Raw genomic sequence first — 15,581 nt, forward strand, 5'->3', positions numbered from 1 at the left:
CCCCCCTACAATTCGGCAAACACCCAACCACATACTCCGGATTCCCGCTAAAGAACACAGGAATACTATATCTCTCCTGCCCACTCACATTGATAACACGATGCAAATTACTCACATACCGGTCGTTACTCCACCGCATCATCAGATTACCTAGGTTGATGACGAAGGCACCGGGTGTGGGGGTTACATCGAGCCATTCGCGTGTAGAGTGGTCGTAGACTTGCAGCCCGGAGACGGTGTCTTGGAGGAGGATGGTTATGCAGCCGAAATCTGTGTGTGCGCCTATGCCGCGGGTGAGGTGCGTGGGGCTGGAGGGGGGTTGGGGCGGGTAGTGGAGGAGGCGCATTGTTGCTACTGCGCCGGTGGCGAAGGCGTCGAAGTAGGCTTCTTCTAGATCCAGTGTCAAGGCGAGGACTTTCAAGATGTCTTTTGCGAGGGCGACGACGCGGGCGTAGTATTCCAAGGACGTGGCTTTGAAGTCTTGGACGTTTGGTAGGGAGGCGGCGGAGGGCCACATGTTGGGGCCTGAGTTGAGCTTCTTGTTGATGAAGTAGGGGTGCGTTTTGGGGATTTCGTCGCCGATGTAGAAACCTTCTTTTAGTTCGGGGGAGGTGCCGGCTTCGAGGATTTGAGATTTGAGGAGCTCGTAGCCTCGGTTCCAGGTGTTGGTTGTGTCTAGATGGAGGTGTGGATGAGTTGATGTGTCTAGAGATCATCATTTGGTGGTACTATTAAACGTACCTTTGTTAACCTTATTCTTCTCTTCCAGTGGTAGATCGAAGAACTTCTTATTCCAATCCATCATCCTGTTCTGCAGCTCGATTGGTACATTGTGACCCGTGATCTGGAAGAAGCCATTGTGGAGGCAGCAGTTTCGCACTTCGTCTACGAGCTGTTTCTTGGATGCTGGGTCGTTTTGGTAGAACTCTAGTCTTCGTTAGCAAGGTTTCCATTGCTCCGTCTGGCGGGTCAACGTACTTGAGAAGTCTAGGATGGGAGGCGCTTCACCGGCGTTTGGCATGATGGGCTTTCTCGGTCAAGTTAAGCGTGGTATCAAGGTAAAGAGGTTGATTGAAGTGACCAAGTGGTTGGAAAGTGATGTTACCTAGGTACCTGTTCACGTTGGGTGTGGTTTCTAGAAAACAGCAGCGAGCTATCGAGACGTGTCGCCTTCAATTATACCACGATTGATCATTACTTCCGCTTTCCGTCATTGCCATATCCCAGTATGTCGGTTACCCCTCAAAAGTGTTGCGCTATCGATAACAGCGTTATGTTGTCGAAGATGGGGCAAGTGGGATTGCGAAGCCCTTCACCCCACTCTTGCTGTGAGCTTGTGATTGGCCATGCGACGCATCATCTACGGGACGCATCATGCAACCCAAGGTGTACTCTACAAACATCAGGATATAGTATTGACTACAGGCTTCCAGGACCCACGTCCTCTCCACCATCGAATTAACAGTATCGCGGTCCTTGCTTACCCGTGTCTCAAGCCTCATCATCTTCATCCAGTACGTCACCGAGCTCAAAGTCTTGTTGAGCCAATGTGTATATGCCTTCATCCAGGTCCTCAAAGTCCATACTTGCCTCGGTCTGATCGCTCTCATCATTCGCGTATGCGGTGGCAAGCCTCTGATCGGGATAAAGCACCTGCCAGTCACCGACAATAGACCTGGCTTCCTCTTTGTGTCCATCATGATGAATGCCGTCTCGGAGCAGAGCGAACATCCTCCTCGCGATCATATACTCCGGTTCGTAGGCGTACCGCTTCCACTCAGTACTCGCCTCTTTGTCCCACAAGCTCTTCAATCGCCGGTACTCGGCATCTTCTGGCATGTCTGCAGCTATCATTTCATCGTACCATTGACCGCCTGATACCCATAGCCAGAACGGAGCACGATAAGCGACGAATTTGGGGCAGAAGTATACGAACTGAGCATCCCAGTCGAGTAGTCCGGTGAGTGAGAGCCTGGACTCATTTTCAATCTCTACGAGCATGTTTCGCGGATAGAGGTCGAGATGGCAGAAGTAAAACTTGTCATCGTCTGGGATGAAGCCGTTGTCGTATAGTGCCTGTGTGATGATATCGAAGCAATACCAAGGAGCTTTGTCGCCGTCGTCACGGTCTTCCTCTAGTATCTTCCATCTATAGCTCTGATGTATCAAGAACTGACGTGTAGTCATAGCCTCAGCAGGGCGGTCCGCGGGCCCCGAGAATGCTGATACCTGGTCTTGACTGGTCTTGAAGGCTTGGATTTCTGGGATCACCTTATTGGGAGGATATGGTAGTCTTGTTAGACTGGCGATGTTACCTGCCTTGGGTTCCTGAATAGTATGTAATTTCTCCATGACATGGACAACGATGTGCATAGCGTTTATCTTTTGGCTGATCGTAAGTTCAGGCCATATCTTGTTGAGATTTTGGCCGGACAAACGGCTCTGAATGGTATATGTCCGTGACAGAGGATTATGCGGGTGCTCATCTAGATGTATGACGTGAGGTACGATAATGCCGAAATTCGCGCACGCGAACACCAGGGTAGCCACATCATACCTCATGTCCAAGTTATTGCCTGAAGACTCCTTTCGTGCGGTCCTGAGTATGTAGTGCTTTGGCTGGTAAGCTTTGACGTAATCTTCGTTACTGGTCAGGATCGAACGGATCCAAGAGACGCTAAAAGCGCGGGGAGGTAAAGGCGTGACAGTGATAGCGGTGATTCGATTATAACCTCCACCGCGCAGATGCTCGATTCGCCAGGTTGCTCTGGGAAATTGAGTGGCGCAAAGCTCCGCGACTCTTGTACTGAAAAATTCGAAGGACTCTTGACCATAGGCCACAGTAGATGTCTGAGATACACTAGAGCAGTCTTCGTCTTCAAAATCCTCGCTACGCTCTTCGTGCTGAGCCCTGACGAGGAGGTATCTGCGTATGTCCGTCGCTTTGAACCTGGAATTGGGCATGGAAGCTGTAGGAGTGTACGCGTCTGGGAACAGTGTCGGAATGTGTGCAAGCAACTAGATGAGTGGTAGAACGCCCTTTACAATTTACAAAGGTGACATTTGTGCGACATTGCGACGTTCCCAAGGGAATATTTGCAGGTGTTTGCAGGGTACGAGCGTTTGCACGTACCAGAAGCTCCATAAGAAGCGGGCCGAAGAGCTCAGACGCTTGACATGAAAGCGAAGGAAGAGTGAGGACATCATGTCGAAGGAGAATGCAGTTCACGAACCCTAGAGAATAGGAAAGCTGATACAAGACAGAAGATTCTTGAACCCACCGCCGTTGCCAGACGTCACCAGAATATCGTGATACGCGACGGTGCCGGATGTTGGCTATGAGAAACCATTGTCGACATGTCTGCGTATGATTCAACGACCTTGAGTATGGGGAGCAAGAACATGGTAGAAAGGGACAACAATGCGACGCGATGAGTAGACTCAATGGAATGCTGGGTGTTGAGACGCGACAGATGACGGAAGTCATTCCGTCATCGCCTCTTGTCTGATTGGCCAACGGAAGCTCCTCCATCCGTCAACCGCCCCACCTTCGCATTAGTGTTGCTTGGTCATGCTCGACATAAGCAGCGCATTCTCCGCCAAGCCTCAGGTTAACACGCGCCGGATTGTTAAACCTTTACCAACCAAGCAAGCTCACGATGGCACCCACACCAGTCCGCTCCGAAGCCTCCCTCGAACATTCTCGTCACCCTAGTCGCGTTTTGCATAAAGCGCCCCCGCCCGACCCATGAAGACGCTTTCCTCCCTCTTCATCGCCATCATCGCAATTGCACTTGCAGTATACAACAACGAGTACATGCTCTCGAGACTTACACAGTCACTGAGACACGTCACATCCCTCGCAAAGACTACCAAGCCCTTCTACAACGCCACCGAAGATATGTCGACCATGTTCCGCGGACTGCCCGTCATCCCCGACGAGAAGTTCACCACCGATGCGCCCCGCAAGATCGCAAAGTCCTTCCTTGCTGTCGAGCAATCTGAAGGCGCCGGAGCGAAAGTGAGGAGGAGTGTTGGCACCCCCAAACTGCGCAACTTCTCTCCCTTCCTCATGCTCGACCACTTTGCCATTCCACCAGGCGCAGGCTTCCCAGACCACCCACACCGAGGTACGTGATAGCGCAGACCAAGTACGTTGATTGTTAGACTAACTCTTTATCTAGGCCAAGAAACCATCACATACCTCCTCTCCGGCGCCGTCGACCACGAAGACTTCGCCGGAAACAAGGGCACCATCGAGCAGGGCGACCTACAATTCATGACTGCCGGTCGCGGCATCGTCCACGCCGAGATGCCGCGCCAAAACGAGGACGGCGCGCCCAACGTCGGAATGCAACTCTGGGTCGATCTGCCCAAAGAGCTGAAGTCATGCGAACCCCGCTACCGCGATCTGCGAGCGAAGGAGATCCCCGAGACAACCGCCGACGACGGCAAGGTGCACGTTAAGGTCATCAGTGGACAAGCGTACGGCACCGAGAGTCTGAAGGAACTGGCATACACACCCGTCTGGCTGCTCGACTTCACAGTCCAGCCCGGTGGCAAAGTCAAGCAGCCCCTGCCCAAGGGCTGGAACGCCTTCGCATACCTCCTCAACGGCACCACCATCTTCTCCTCCGACGGCGTATCGCGACCCATCGAACAATACCACAACGTCGTCTTCGAGAGCAACGGCGACAGCATCGAAGCGTCCGTGGAGGAAGGCGCCGACAAGCCATCACGGTTCATTCTTGTCGCTGGGCTGCCGCTTGATCAGCCCATCGTACAATACGGGCCTTTTGTGGTCACGTCAAGAGACGAGGTCATGCAGGCTATGATGGACTACCAGAGCCATTCGAATGGTTTCGAGAGGGCGAACAACTGGGAAAGTGAGATTGGAAAGAGCATGGTACATTAAGTTGCTTAATGCTGGTAACGATTTCTCTTTCAACCCCTTCTTCTGTACATATCAAATCACGATACCTTTATTCCTAGTCTCACAGCATTTTCCACTACCCTATTTGCCGTCTCATTCCCTTTTTCTACGAACATCCGTTCTGCTGTCAGTTGCCCAGGAACAACATCACGCTCAGCAAACGTTGTCTCATGATATGTCTCGTGGGTTCTACAATTGTCTCGCCGGTGCCCTCACAGGCCTACAAATATCTCATGAAACTCAACTCTCATCCGTCTTCTCCAAAAACTACACCAGAACTCTACATACACCGATCTTTCTTCTACGCAATCGACTGCACTCCAATGGCCGACCCATCCACTACCCAAGCTCCACCAAGCACGCCACTTTGTTCAATGTGCCCTCAGTCCAGGACGATAATCTGTACCGTATGCAACTGTAGCCTGTACTGTTCGGAAGATTGCCGTGAGACCGACCGGCCAATACATCAGCGTCTATGCAGTTCGTTCAGAGATTTCGGCGTAGCGTCCGCACCTCTTCTAGGGCTCACGCGCGCGATTGTGTTTCCAGAAGATAGAACCAAGCCCCGCTTTGTCTGGGTAGTCCTTGCCAAGTCCGCAAGACCCAACGCTCCGGATAATATGTATGACGTCCTCATATTTCACCCTTCAGGCCCTCCACCTGCCAATGGACCATCACTACACTTCCCTAGTCTGACCAGGAATGAGGTTCTAGAGCGCGTGCATAACCCTATCAACTTGGCGGGAGTTTGCACCCCGGATGCGACCGCTGAGTTGAGGATTGACGAGGAGTCAGGCTGGAGCCAGTGGACACTTGGCCCAGAGATGATGGCCGTCTATAAGGGGCCGTTGATCTGCTTTGGTCTTGGTTATCACCTCGATATGATGTCGTTTCGACACATCATGCATGCTTTGGGTCAGTAGTTGTATGCTGCTGCCATCATGGAGAATAGTTCGTAGTCAACTATACAATACAACAATCTGCAAACGAAATGTACTTTAGATGGCTACGATGTTCATCATTCCTGACCGCGATCATAAACTGACACACCCATTCGAGCTGTCCTCCACGAAGATGCCACCGTAGATCTGCCCTTCACCACGGAGAGGAATGTGCTCTTGGTACCCATCGTACACCACCGTCTCAGTCTCCGTAGGCTTCTTCGCAATACCAATCTGTAACTGCCCACCACCAGCATTGCTATTAGGTGTAGCCCTGGTAACCGCCTTCAGCGGCTCATCGCCCGTAGAGTAATAAACCTTGATCGTACTAGTCACCTCGTCAGCATGCACCTCCTTTCACATCCCAAAACACGCAAAACACTTACTCCCTAACATAATCCAACTGCACCCCAAAATTCTGCCAGTCCCCCCTCACTATTCTCGTCTCATACACAAACTCATTCTTCGCATTCTGCACCTTCCACATCTCCCTCTCTTTCTTCGTATCCACACCCGTCCCGCCATCACCGACCAACACAACGCCCCCCACAAACATGAATTGGTTACCGCTGTAATCACCCTTCTCATGCCACACATTCATATACTCATGGCTCAGATTCAGCGGCCTGTGTTCATCCTGCCGGATACTCCAATGGAATGTCACTACGCCGTTATCCGACGCATCGGCACCGGCGTCGTTAAAATCGTCTTTGAACAAGAGGCCTGCGCGCCGGAACCCCGTTTGGAGGTTTTCGCCTGCGCGGAACAAAGATCCGTCGTCGATTGTTACTTCGACTGGTTTGTGCAGGAGGGCGTTGTCGAAGCGGGATGGAGGTGTGGTCTTGGGGAAGAGGAGAATGGAGGACCAGGTGCGGTTTTCGCCTTTTACGTAGTCGGGGTTGTAGGGCGTGCCGCCGGTGGCTGTGTCGAAGGATTGGAGGGTTAGGTTTTTGGTGATGCGGCCGTCGAAGATTATGGGGCATTTGATGTTAGTTTTTGGGGCGTGAGGGTGTGGGTGAGAAGGCGGAGGTGGAGGTGGAGGTGGGTGCAACGGTGTCGCAAGGGCGAGGCCCAGGAAGGGGAGTATGGAGAGGAGATGCATCTTGGTATGATGTTCCTAAGACACTGCCAATGCTCACGATGCACATCAGTATATTTTATATGTATCATGGCAGATACGCGCTAGTGAGGCCTATGCATATTGGCTAATTAAGTAGAGCGGCAGAACACTATGGGCGAAGTTCTAGTGCAGCCACATTTACCGGAACACCATTCGCACCAGGCCGACGGACCTGGACGCCGGACTCTTTTGCATCCTGCAGCGACAAACATCTTACTTCTCGAAAACACTAGTTTTGCTTCTAGACGCGATCTGGAAGCTTCGTGCCCAGGTGACGCGATGAACGCATTAGAGTACTAGACCGCATACGGTGAAGGGACATCCCCATACTTCTTTCGCCCTTCTCCTTCCATCCAATTCGTCCAAAACCGCTCAAAATCCTCTTTGGAAGATTTCTGAAGTAATAGGTCGTTGTGCATCTCGAAAGCCTCGTCGAACTTGAAAGCTAAGTTCCATGACTCCTTGCTGTCCAGGATCTCTTGAACTTGTTCACTGCCGATGGAGTATAGATATGCCATCAGAGCCGCAATGTGAGCAACAAGCAATGGCTTCTTGTCTTTTCTCGAGACATACACACTACCCAGGCTGGCTGACCACTCAGAAGGGTTGAGCTGTGCGAAGCCGAAGTTCCAGGCATGGTGCAAGCCTTTGTAACCGCCGCTCCGATTTCTCCAGGGCAGTGCCGGAGGTATACTGCGAGCGAAAAGATCGATACCGAGTTTGGACGTGATCCACATGAGTAGATTCTCGTCTTTTTCGTAGAAGCCGTCCGTGACTTTGCAAGCCTCAAGTGATGGGCGATCACTACTTAATCGATCGCCGATGCAGTTGATGCGGACACCAGGGATGCAGCCTTTCCTTCTGTCTCCAAGGTGGCGCAGTGATTTGTCGTACTCCATGTACATCATGTCGATGATGTGCCGGAAACTTGTCATGTCCAGATGTGCGCGATGGCCGACGAAGAGTATACTGCCTTTGCAGCATCCTAGCAGCTCGGGCGCAATATTTCCCATGCTCTTGTTTGGAACGCCAGTCAGGCATAGTTGATCAGGTAAAGCTGGGCAGACTTCAAGGCAGCCAAGCATGTGGATAGTGTCGTGCGAGCGTTTCAGAACGCAGTTGTAAGATGAGTTTCCGCAGCTGACTAGTCCCGTGCTCTGATCATCTGGCATTAGATAGTATTGCAGAGCAAAGCCCTCATCGCTGGGCTGGGACGTCATCCTCACCCATACCCATTCGGGCGCGGTCTTTCTGGCGTTGAAGAAGATGGCCTTGAACAGTCCAGGTCCAGGAGGGATGTGATTCTTGTCATTTCGATAAGCCTTGCAGAGCAGCATATGAACGGATTTGTCGTCCTGCAGACATTCTGTCGAGCAATAATAGCTGCATTTGCATGTCGTGCACATGCATGTAGCTTTGCGGTGGCACATGCAGCAGAGGCGAGCAGGTGGTCTCGAGACTTCATTCATGATGACGTCGATGGTGTGATATCGACAAAGCCTACAATCGAGATAAGAATGAAGGATGAAGTGCTAGGAATGCTGGGACAAAGGTATTAATCTCCTCTGAGAACGGAAGAGAGAGTGCGCGAACATGCGCCTAGCACCCACCAAGTGCTTTGACAATGCAAACATTCATATGGGAAAAGCCTCATTCAGCGAGACGTTGCAGTGACCCTGCGGATGTGAAAGTATTGAAGCCGCAGGCAGTGCAGACGGCACTTTTCATATAATCATAGCCGGTAGAGGTTGGTCATTTTCCTCTTCACTTTTCCGGGTTGAGGTTGTTGCTCGTCGACGCCCCAGAATTTGAGGAAGGTGATTGGTCTCCAGGTCCACTGCGCTTCGTCGTTCAGAGCATTGTCCAGAATCCACGTGATGACGGCGGTAAATGCGACAACCCCGATGGCGCTGACCCAATAGACCCAGAATTCACTTCGGTTCTGAGACCGCGCATGAGATGTTAGAAACTGTTCACTAACAATATGTTCATGGTGTTCTTACCGGTGCGTAGTTGTCTTGCATACTGAACAAGCTGCTCGTATATGCCAAGGGAATGAACAACAGGGCGAGAAGGTTGAGTCGCTTGACGCGTTTGGCCTCTTCCAAGTTCTGGCGGTTACCTGCGATCGATGCCAGTCCGGTCATAGCCTGGATTAGATTATCGGCGCGTTCTTTGAGGATCTTGAGACGGAAGTAGACGTATTGGAAGTCCTTCTCGCAGTCTTTCCACGTGTGCGAATGCAACCTGACGGACTTGTTGATCTGCCCATCTAGCGAATAGTCGAGACTGAGTAATGCATCTTCGAGATCGTCGCGATAGTTGCCGCACCGTCGCGAGATAGTCTGCAAGCTTTTCCATTGACCCTGTTCCTCAACCCAAGCAGTAGTAAGCCGAAGCTCCAGCGAAGGTAGCATGGCCTTGATGTAGTCAACAAGCTGAAGGTAGTGCGCGGCGACTACCTTCTTTAGGAAGATTGCTGATGTACTGGGCGTGGCCCACTCGTCTTCGGAAAACAGATCAGAATGTTGCTGATAGTAGTGGAGGAGGTCGTGCAGCATTGACTTATGCGGATGTTTAGTCTTGGTATGTATCTGATGATGAGGGACGGGTGGAATGAAGTCAACATAGCCTTCCTGAAAGGGTGCGTTCTCAAGTACGTCGCCTTTGTCGATTTCACGTAGCGTGTTGTCATCGGGATTGACTTCCTTGGGCGGAGGGTGTAGGTCAACCAGCTGGGGATCACACAATATTACCACTGCGTGAGTCAGCTAAGATCACTCAGACTTTTCCTTGCTGCTTTGTCTTCCGGTTCGGCATTGGGCTTCTAGTGCAGCAAGAGGTCTTCGAGGGAATAGGATCGAGAGTGTGGAAACCACGTACCATCCCAGCCGCCGTCCTCAGTCTTGCGAGACCACCAGCCGACTTTACGCCTTAGTATCCCGATCGTGCTATTCTCTTTTTGGCGGGATGCCGTCATGCCCACATGCCGTCTCGTCCGCTTGCAGAAGAAATAGCGATTTTCAAGCGCTTTGTTGAATTGCCGTAACTCGCAATACTGTAGTTGAAAAGCCTGCTGCGGGTCTAGCAAGCTGGGTTGGGGTAATGCATCGCTCACTGGTGTAAAGTCGTTGCTCCAGACACATGTCCTCTCTTGCCGCTGGAAGAATGAAGGATCCATGAAGAAGTGACCGCCGACGGCTGCGACAAAATCAGGTGCCAGACCCTCCATGATATAGATGCGCCGACGGTTGTGGTTGTGCCCCGCGGATTCAAAGTGCTTAACAAGCTCTTTCTCGCCTCTAAACTCAGTGGTTGTGAAACCAGATGCCCCAGTAGCAGCAGCGTCTAAGAGCGCGACGAGCGCGTTGCCAAATTTCAGTGGCTCATCCTTGTTGTTTGGATCGGCCTTCTTCAGGCCAGGATTGGATCCGCTCAAGGCCTCGATATAGTCGCGATATTTGCCTGCTCGAGATTAACGACACCTGCAAATGGCACTTGGACAAAACATCATCTACCATTAGCACAGAGCCACGATCCAATCGGCGGCTCTTCGTTCTTCAGCATGTTTGGGCTTGGTGTGACCGTTCTCGAAGTTGCAGCAACGGATGTTTTGGTAGCTTTTGGAGCCCCGGCGATAGTCGCCATCTCGACTGCGTTGACGCCGTTGTTGGCCATTGATGCAAATGTGCGTAGCGTGCCCAATGTCAGAGCCAGGACAAGATATTGGCTCTTGAGAAGCTGGCGAGCAACGCGTTGATGCTAAGGGGCCAGAGAGCGTTGTCGTGAATAAGACGGGATGAAGGAAGCGAGCCTTCGATTTTCCGCAGGGGCCGCGGCTCTGCATCGAGGCGGAGCTTTATCTGCATCAATTTGGGGGCCAGAATTGCGCCACGTCATCCGTGCATTCACAAAGTTCCGCTTGTGAACGCATGCTCAGGTCTTGTGTCTGTATCGCAGGCACATTGAGGCTGTGAAACGCGGCCGGTGAGTATTGGGAGGCGGGGAAAACCTGAGGCAGCCTGGGTAGTTCGCGTCGCTCGCCGCTGCGCATCTCCAGGCGTCATCGAAGTCTCTTCTTGATACGCATTGCTAAAGTCATGACAATATTTCTGCAGCGACGCTGTGGCTTGTCGCAGTTAATTACACAGTCGAGGCAGCACCTAGGACTAGACTAGGGTGGAATTTATCTCATAAATCAGACGCCCCGCAAAAAACCTCGCTTATAAGTTCTTGCAGCTTCTAAAAACTTCTTAGCTAATTATAAAGCTAGCGTATAAACTAAACTTCTTAGCTAATAAAAGCTAATTATATAATACTTATAGTAAGGCTTTTATAAAGTATCTAAGAAAAAATAGTAGAACTTTTAGTAAATAGATATTTTAAATTATAACTTTAGTAAAGTTTACCTATTAGCACTATAACACTACTATCTTACTTTATTATAGTATTAAATATAATAAAAAGTGTAAGTTCTTCTTAATACTATTATATTTATTAGGTCTAATTTATATATAGTATTAATAGAGAAGTATAGCGTTATAAAAGATAATATTTTAGCTCTTTAGTATAATTACGTTTTACTAATCTATCTACTATATTCTACTTACTTTATACTTATACTAAAACTTTTATAAAGCTTTATAAAGTTTTATAAAGCTTTATAACTTTTTATAAACTTTTATACTAGTTATAGTTATATCTACTATACGCGTTATATTATAGTATTATAGTATTATAGTATTACGTATAGTAGTACTATAGTACTCTAATAAAGATATTATAGTATTATAGAATACTATAAACTTTTATAAACTACTAGACTAATAGCTAGCTACTAAGGCTTATAGTAGGTAAATTAGCTACTAGCTATATAGTAGTAACTTTCTTAGACTTTTATAAACTTCTATAAAGTTCTTTAGACTACTAGTAACTTTTATAAACTTTTATAAAGTTTTTTAAACTACTAGTAACTTTTTATAGCTAGTTATTTTTATAAAGTAGCTATAGTAAAGTATAAGATAAAGTAAAAAATAAATAAATATAGTAGATAGTACTAGAGTTACACTATTACTACGCCTAAGTATATAGTAATTAGGTAAGCTACGCTTCTAATTAATTAACGTATTACTATAATTTTAGATATAGAATTAGAGAAACTTTCTCTACTAGTAGAGAATATAAAATAGAAATAATATATAGTATTATAAGAGTAGATTATTTAGTATTATCTAAGGCGTATACTATCTTATAGTTATAGTAGTAAGGCACTATAGTAGAGAGATTAGAAGTATCTCTATTAGAATAGGTACTTAATGTAGTTAATTGTATTCTGTGTGTGTGTTGTTCTTGTCTAAACGCTATTTAGACCTAGCTTTTCTTAGCGCACTAACTCTTAAGCTTAATAGCTGTTTAGCTTATTATTATATTACTAGTTTTACTACTATATCTCTTCTATACTTAAGAAGAAAGCCTTCTCTTTTTCTTAAGTACAAAAGAGAGAATAGCTCTTAAACATTCTCTTCTATCTATTATATTACTAGATTCTATCTACTTAATCTAAATATACTATGCGCTAAACTTCTACCTAGAAATCTAAATGCAAAATCTCTTTAGGCTATTTTTATTCTAGTATATTCTCTCTCTATTACTCTTCTTGTTTTAATTTAATCTCTTCTGCTAGCTTGTAGCCTCTTTCTTTATTTCTCTAGTGTATTCTAAACCTTGTCTTAATTACTTTTAATATTAGTAGCTAATAATTCTTTAGGCTTAGATCTATATCTTTCTTAGATTTAATCTTTACTTTTCTATAGCGCCTACCTATCTAGCGCTTAACTCTCTATAATATTAGCCTTTTCTTTAATAGATATTCTATTATCTCTAGTATATTACTAGTATATTTATAAAGATATTCTAGAAAGTTTATACGTACTGCACTACTATTATAATCTATACGCTAGTTGCTCTACCTTTTTACCTAAGAGCTTTTTAGCGCTTAGCAACTAGGCTATTAAAATAATAATATTATAACTTTTCTTCTTACGTATAGTAATTACTACTTTTAGCTCTGCCTTTGCGCGTGTAGCTTTTTACTATTCTCTCTCTATTTTCTTCTTTTCTTCTACTCTACTTTACCTTAACCTTCTTTCTCTACTATAGCTTTACTTAAGCGCTCTAAAGGCAAGTTAGCTACTACAGACACTATACTAGTTACTATATCTACCTCTTATACTTAAGAGCTTACTACTAAGCTAGCTATTATATCTAAGGCTAATAATAGCTCTACTACCTCTACTACTACACCTACTCTTAAGCTTACTATAGCTAAGTAAGCTACTACTATTACTACGCACGCGCTTGCGCTTTCTAAGCTAACTTCTACTAATAAGATAACTATTAAGCCTAAGGCTATAGATAATTCTACTACTATTACTACTTAGCCTATAACTAAGAGTGCTAGTAATAATACTACGCTATTGTTTTAACCTTTACGTACGCTTAAATAGCTATTAGCTAAACTTACTCTACTTACTCTACCTAAGACTACGCTTTTAATTAAAGCTAAGACTAGCGCTAGTGTTAGCTAAACTAATACTATTATAACTAACGTGTCTAATACTACTCTACTACTCTTCTCTATTTGCAACGTTAACTCTACTAGCTATTCTTAGCTTAAGTTAGCTCTTAAGTTCTTAATAAAAGCCTCTTAGACGCCTATATCTTGCCTTTCTAAGAAGTAGAAGAACTAGAGTAAGTCTCTACGCCTTTCTATCTTTACTCTAACTAAGACTATTAAAGAAAGTAGGCGTAGTATATGTATAGTAAAGTTATATAAGTACAAAACTTCTAACTCTAGTTGCAACTAGTATATTACCTAGCGTAAGTCTTTTCTCTTCTCTAGAGCCTTTTAACTAAACATTATTCTAATATCTTCTACTTTATTAGTAACTAACTAGAGAGCCTATATTATTACTCTTAGCTTTACTATAGATATACAGAATTACTTGTATACCTTACAAAGCGTAGAACGCATACTTAGGCTTTCTCTATCTATTCTAGCTACTAATTAGAAAAGCTATTAGTCTAATATATAGGTTAACACTTATAGCAACTTCTACTTAGCTAATCTAGAGATAACTATTAGTAAATTCTTTTAGTTAGATAATAAGTCTGCGCGCTAGCTATTTAACTCTAATATAGAGGTGCTTATACTATTTTATTACTTTAGCGCTAAGTTAGTTAGTGTAATTAATTCTTTAGTTAAGAATCTTTCTATTAAGATTATTATCTATAGTTAGTGTGCGTTATTAAATTATAGAAAGATGTTTAGCTAGTATATCTAGGTCTATATTAATAGCTAGCTAATAAAGAGTAAGGTTTACACTAATTACTTAAAGCATAGTAATTATTAGATCTACTCTTTTTATAGTAAGTTGCTTACTATTCTTTAGACACTTACTTTTTTATTTCTAGTATCTTTACTAATATATTCTTCTAGAGACCTAAGTAGTAAAGCGTAGCTTTAAGTCTACTATAGCTACTAAGTCTATAGTTACCTCTAATATAATTACTAGTCTCTCTAAGAGCGTTCTTACTTGTCTTAAGGCTAGTAAGAAGCTAACTACTATATCTAAAGAAAGTAATAAGGCCTTATTTGCCTAGACTAGCAATAGTATAGCTACTTAGTATAGATACTATTTAAGTAATATTAACGCTAGTTGTAACTTAGCTTTCTAACTAAGCCTAAAGAATCTTAGCTACAATTTGCCTAAGAAAGCTTCTAATACTAAGGCTGCTTCTACTTTTACTAGCGCGCGTTATGTTTAGTTATTATTACTACGCTTAAAGATTCTTAGTAAGAGTAATAACGCGTCTAGGTTAACTATCTCTAAGAGTTAGAGTTAACCTAAGAAGTCTAATTTATCTACTAGCTAGCCTGCTCTAGACGCTGCGCTTTCTATTAGACCTAATAGTAGTTTAGCTACTAGTGTTCTTAAGCCTATTACGCTAACTAGAAAACCTTATTATTGCGCTTTTTATACTGCTTCTTCTTCTGTCTAGGTTCTAGGTAGAGATTATAGTTAACCTTATAAGTAGCCTAAGCCTAAGAAGGCTATTACTAATAAGGCTAATACTATTAGTAATAATATTATTAAGTCTAAGGCTTCTGCTGTTACTACTTCTACTACTACTTCTACTAAAACTACTAAGCCTGTTTCTTCTTTAACTTCTACTAATTCTGTAACTTTTAGCTCTACTAGCTTTTCTATACACTAGTAGTTCTCTAGTTTCTTTTCTCTCTAATTAACTCTTAGGTCTATCTATTCTACTCTATAGTTATAGTAAATAAAATTATAATATACTTCTAAGTCTTCTCTTATTACCTTATATTCTTACGCCTATAATATTATAATAGCTAAACTTATATTACTTCTCTTCTACACTTAAAAGAAAGAAGGTCTCTTCTTCTTTAGTCTTAGGTTCTAAATATTATTTAGATATAATCTTTCTATTATAATATTCTTAGGTTTCTAGTAGCTATTGTAATAATATTAGATTCTAAGCTGTAATTAAGAAGTACTAATAG

General features: G+C 45.1%; 7 protein-coding genes across 7 annotated transcripts; 1 reads left to right on the forward strand and 6 right to left on the reverse strand.

The window, feature by feature from the left end:
* Positions 1 to 119: 119 nt before the first annotated feature.
* Positions 120 to 517, reverse strand: J4E83_010737 (uncharacterized protein; the record flags this gene model as incomplete). The annotated part of the gene is made up of 1 exon (XM_049337617.1): positions 120 to 517. A coding segment is annotated over one exon (398 nt), but the record flags the coding sequence as incomplete, so codon positions are not given.
* Positions 518 to 705: 188 nt separating this feature from the next.
* Positions 706 to 1,021, reverse strand: J4E83_010738 (uncharacterized protein; the record flags this gene model as incomplete). The annotated part of the gene is given in 3 exon segments (XM_049337618.1): positions 706 to 728; positions 742 to 927; positions 979 to 1,021. The coding sequence occupies 3 exon segments, from the start codon at positions 1,019 to 1,021 to the stop codon at positions 706 to 708; spliced, it is 252 nt and encodes an 83-aa protein (XP_049183241.1).
* A 470-nt stretch (positions 1,022 to 1,491) lies between these two features.
* J4E83_010739 (uncharacterized protein) lies at positions 1,492 to 2,562 on the reverse strand (the record flags this gene model as incomplete). Its single annotated transcript, XM_049337619.1, has 2 exons — positions 1,492 to 2,440; positions 2,558 to 2,562. 2 exons carry the CDS (start codon positions 2,560 to 2,562, stop codon positions 1,492 to 1,494), a joined length of 954 nt encoding a protein of 317 aa, XP_049183242.1.
* A 1,186-nt stretch (positions 2,563 to 3,748) lies between these two features.
* J4E83_010740 (uncharacterized protein) lies at positions 3,749 to 4,915 on the forward strand (the record flags this gene model as incomplete). The annotated part of the gene is made up of 2 exons (XM_049337620.1): positions 3,749 to 4,130; positions 4,185 to 4,915. The coding sequence occupies 2 exons, from the start codon at positions 3,749 to 3,751 to the stop codon at positions 4,913 to 4,915; spliced, it is 1,113 nt and encodes a 370-aa protein (XP_049183243.1).
* A 1,052-nt stretch (positions 4,916 to 5,967) lies between these two features.
* J4E83_010741 (uncharacterized protein) lies at positions 5,968 to 6,976 on the reverse strand (the record flags this gene model as incomplete). Its single annotated transcript, XM_049337621.1, has 2 exons — positions 5,968 to 6,202; positions 6,261 to 6,976. 2 exons carry the CDS (start codon positions 6,974 to 6,976, stop codon positions 5,968 to 5,970), a joined length of 951 nt encoding a protein of 316 aa, XP_049183244.1.
* Positions 6,977 to 7,290: 314 nt separating this feature from the next.
* Positions 7,291 to 8,404, reverse strand: J4E83_010742 (uncharacterized protein; the record flags this gene model as incomplete). The annotated part of the gene is made up of 2 exons (XM_049337622.1): positions 7,291 to 8,349; positions 8,399 to 8,404. 2 exons carry the CDS (start codon positions 8,402 to 8,404, stop codon positions 7,291 to 7,293), a joined length of 1,065 nt encoding a protein of 354 aa, XP_049183245.1.
* A 322-nt stretch (positions 8,405 to 8,726) lies between these two features.
* Positions 8,727 to 10,672, reverse strand: J4E83_010743 (uncharacterized protein; the record flags this gene model as incomplete). Its single annotated transcript, XM_049337623.1, has 4 exons — positions 8,727 to 8,936; positions 8,998 to 9,729; positions 10,113 to 10,459; positions 10,513 to 10,672. 4 exons carry the CDS (start codon positions 10,670 to 10,672, stop codon positions 8,727 to 8,729), a joined length of 1,449 nt encoding a protein of 482 aa, XP_049183246.1.
* Between the last annotated feature and the right edge of the window lie 4,909 nt (positions 10,673 to 15,581).

This window comes from Alternaria metachromatica, assembly GCF_023757995.1.
Source record: "Alternaria metachromatica strain BMP 0045 chromosome Unknown scaffold_51, whole genome shotgun sequence".
Classification (NCBI taxonomy): domain Eukaryota; kingdom Fungi; phylum Ascomycota; class Dothideomycetes; order Pleosporales; family Pleosporaceae; genus Alternaria; species Alternaria metachromatica.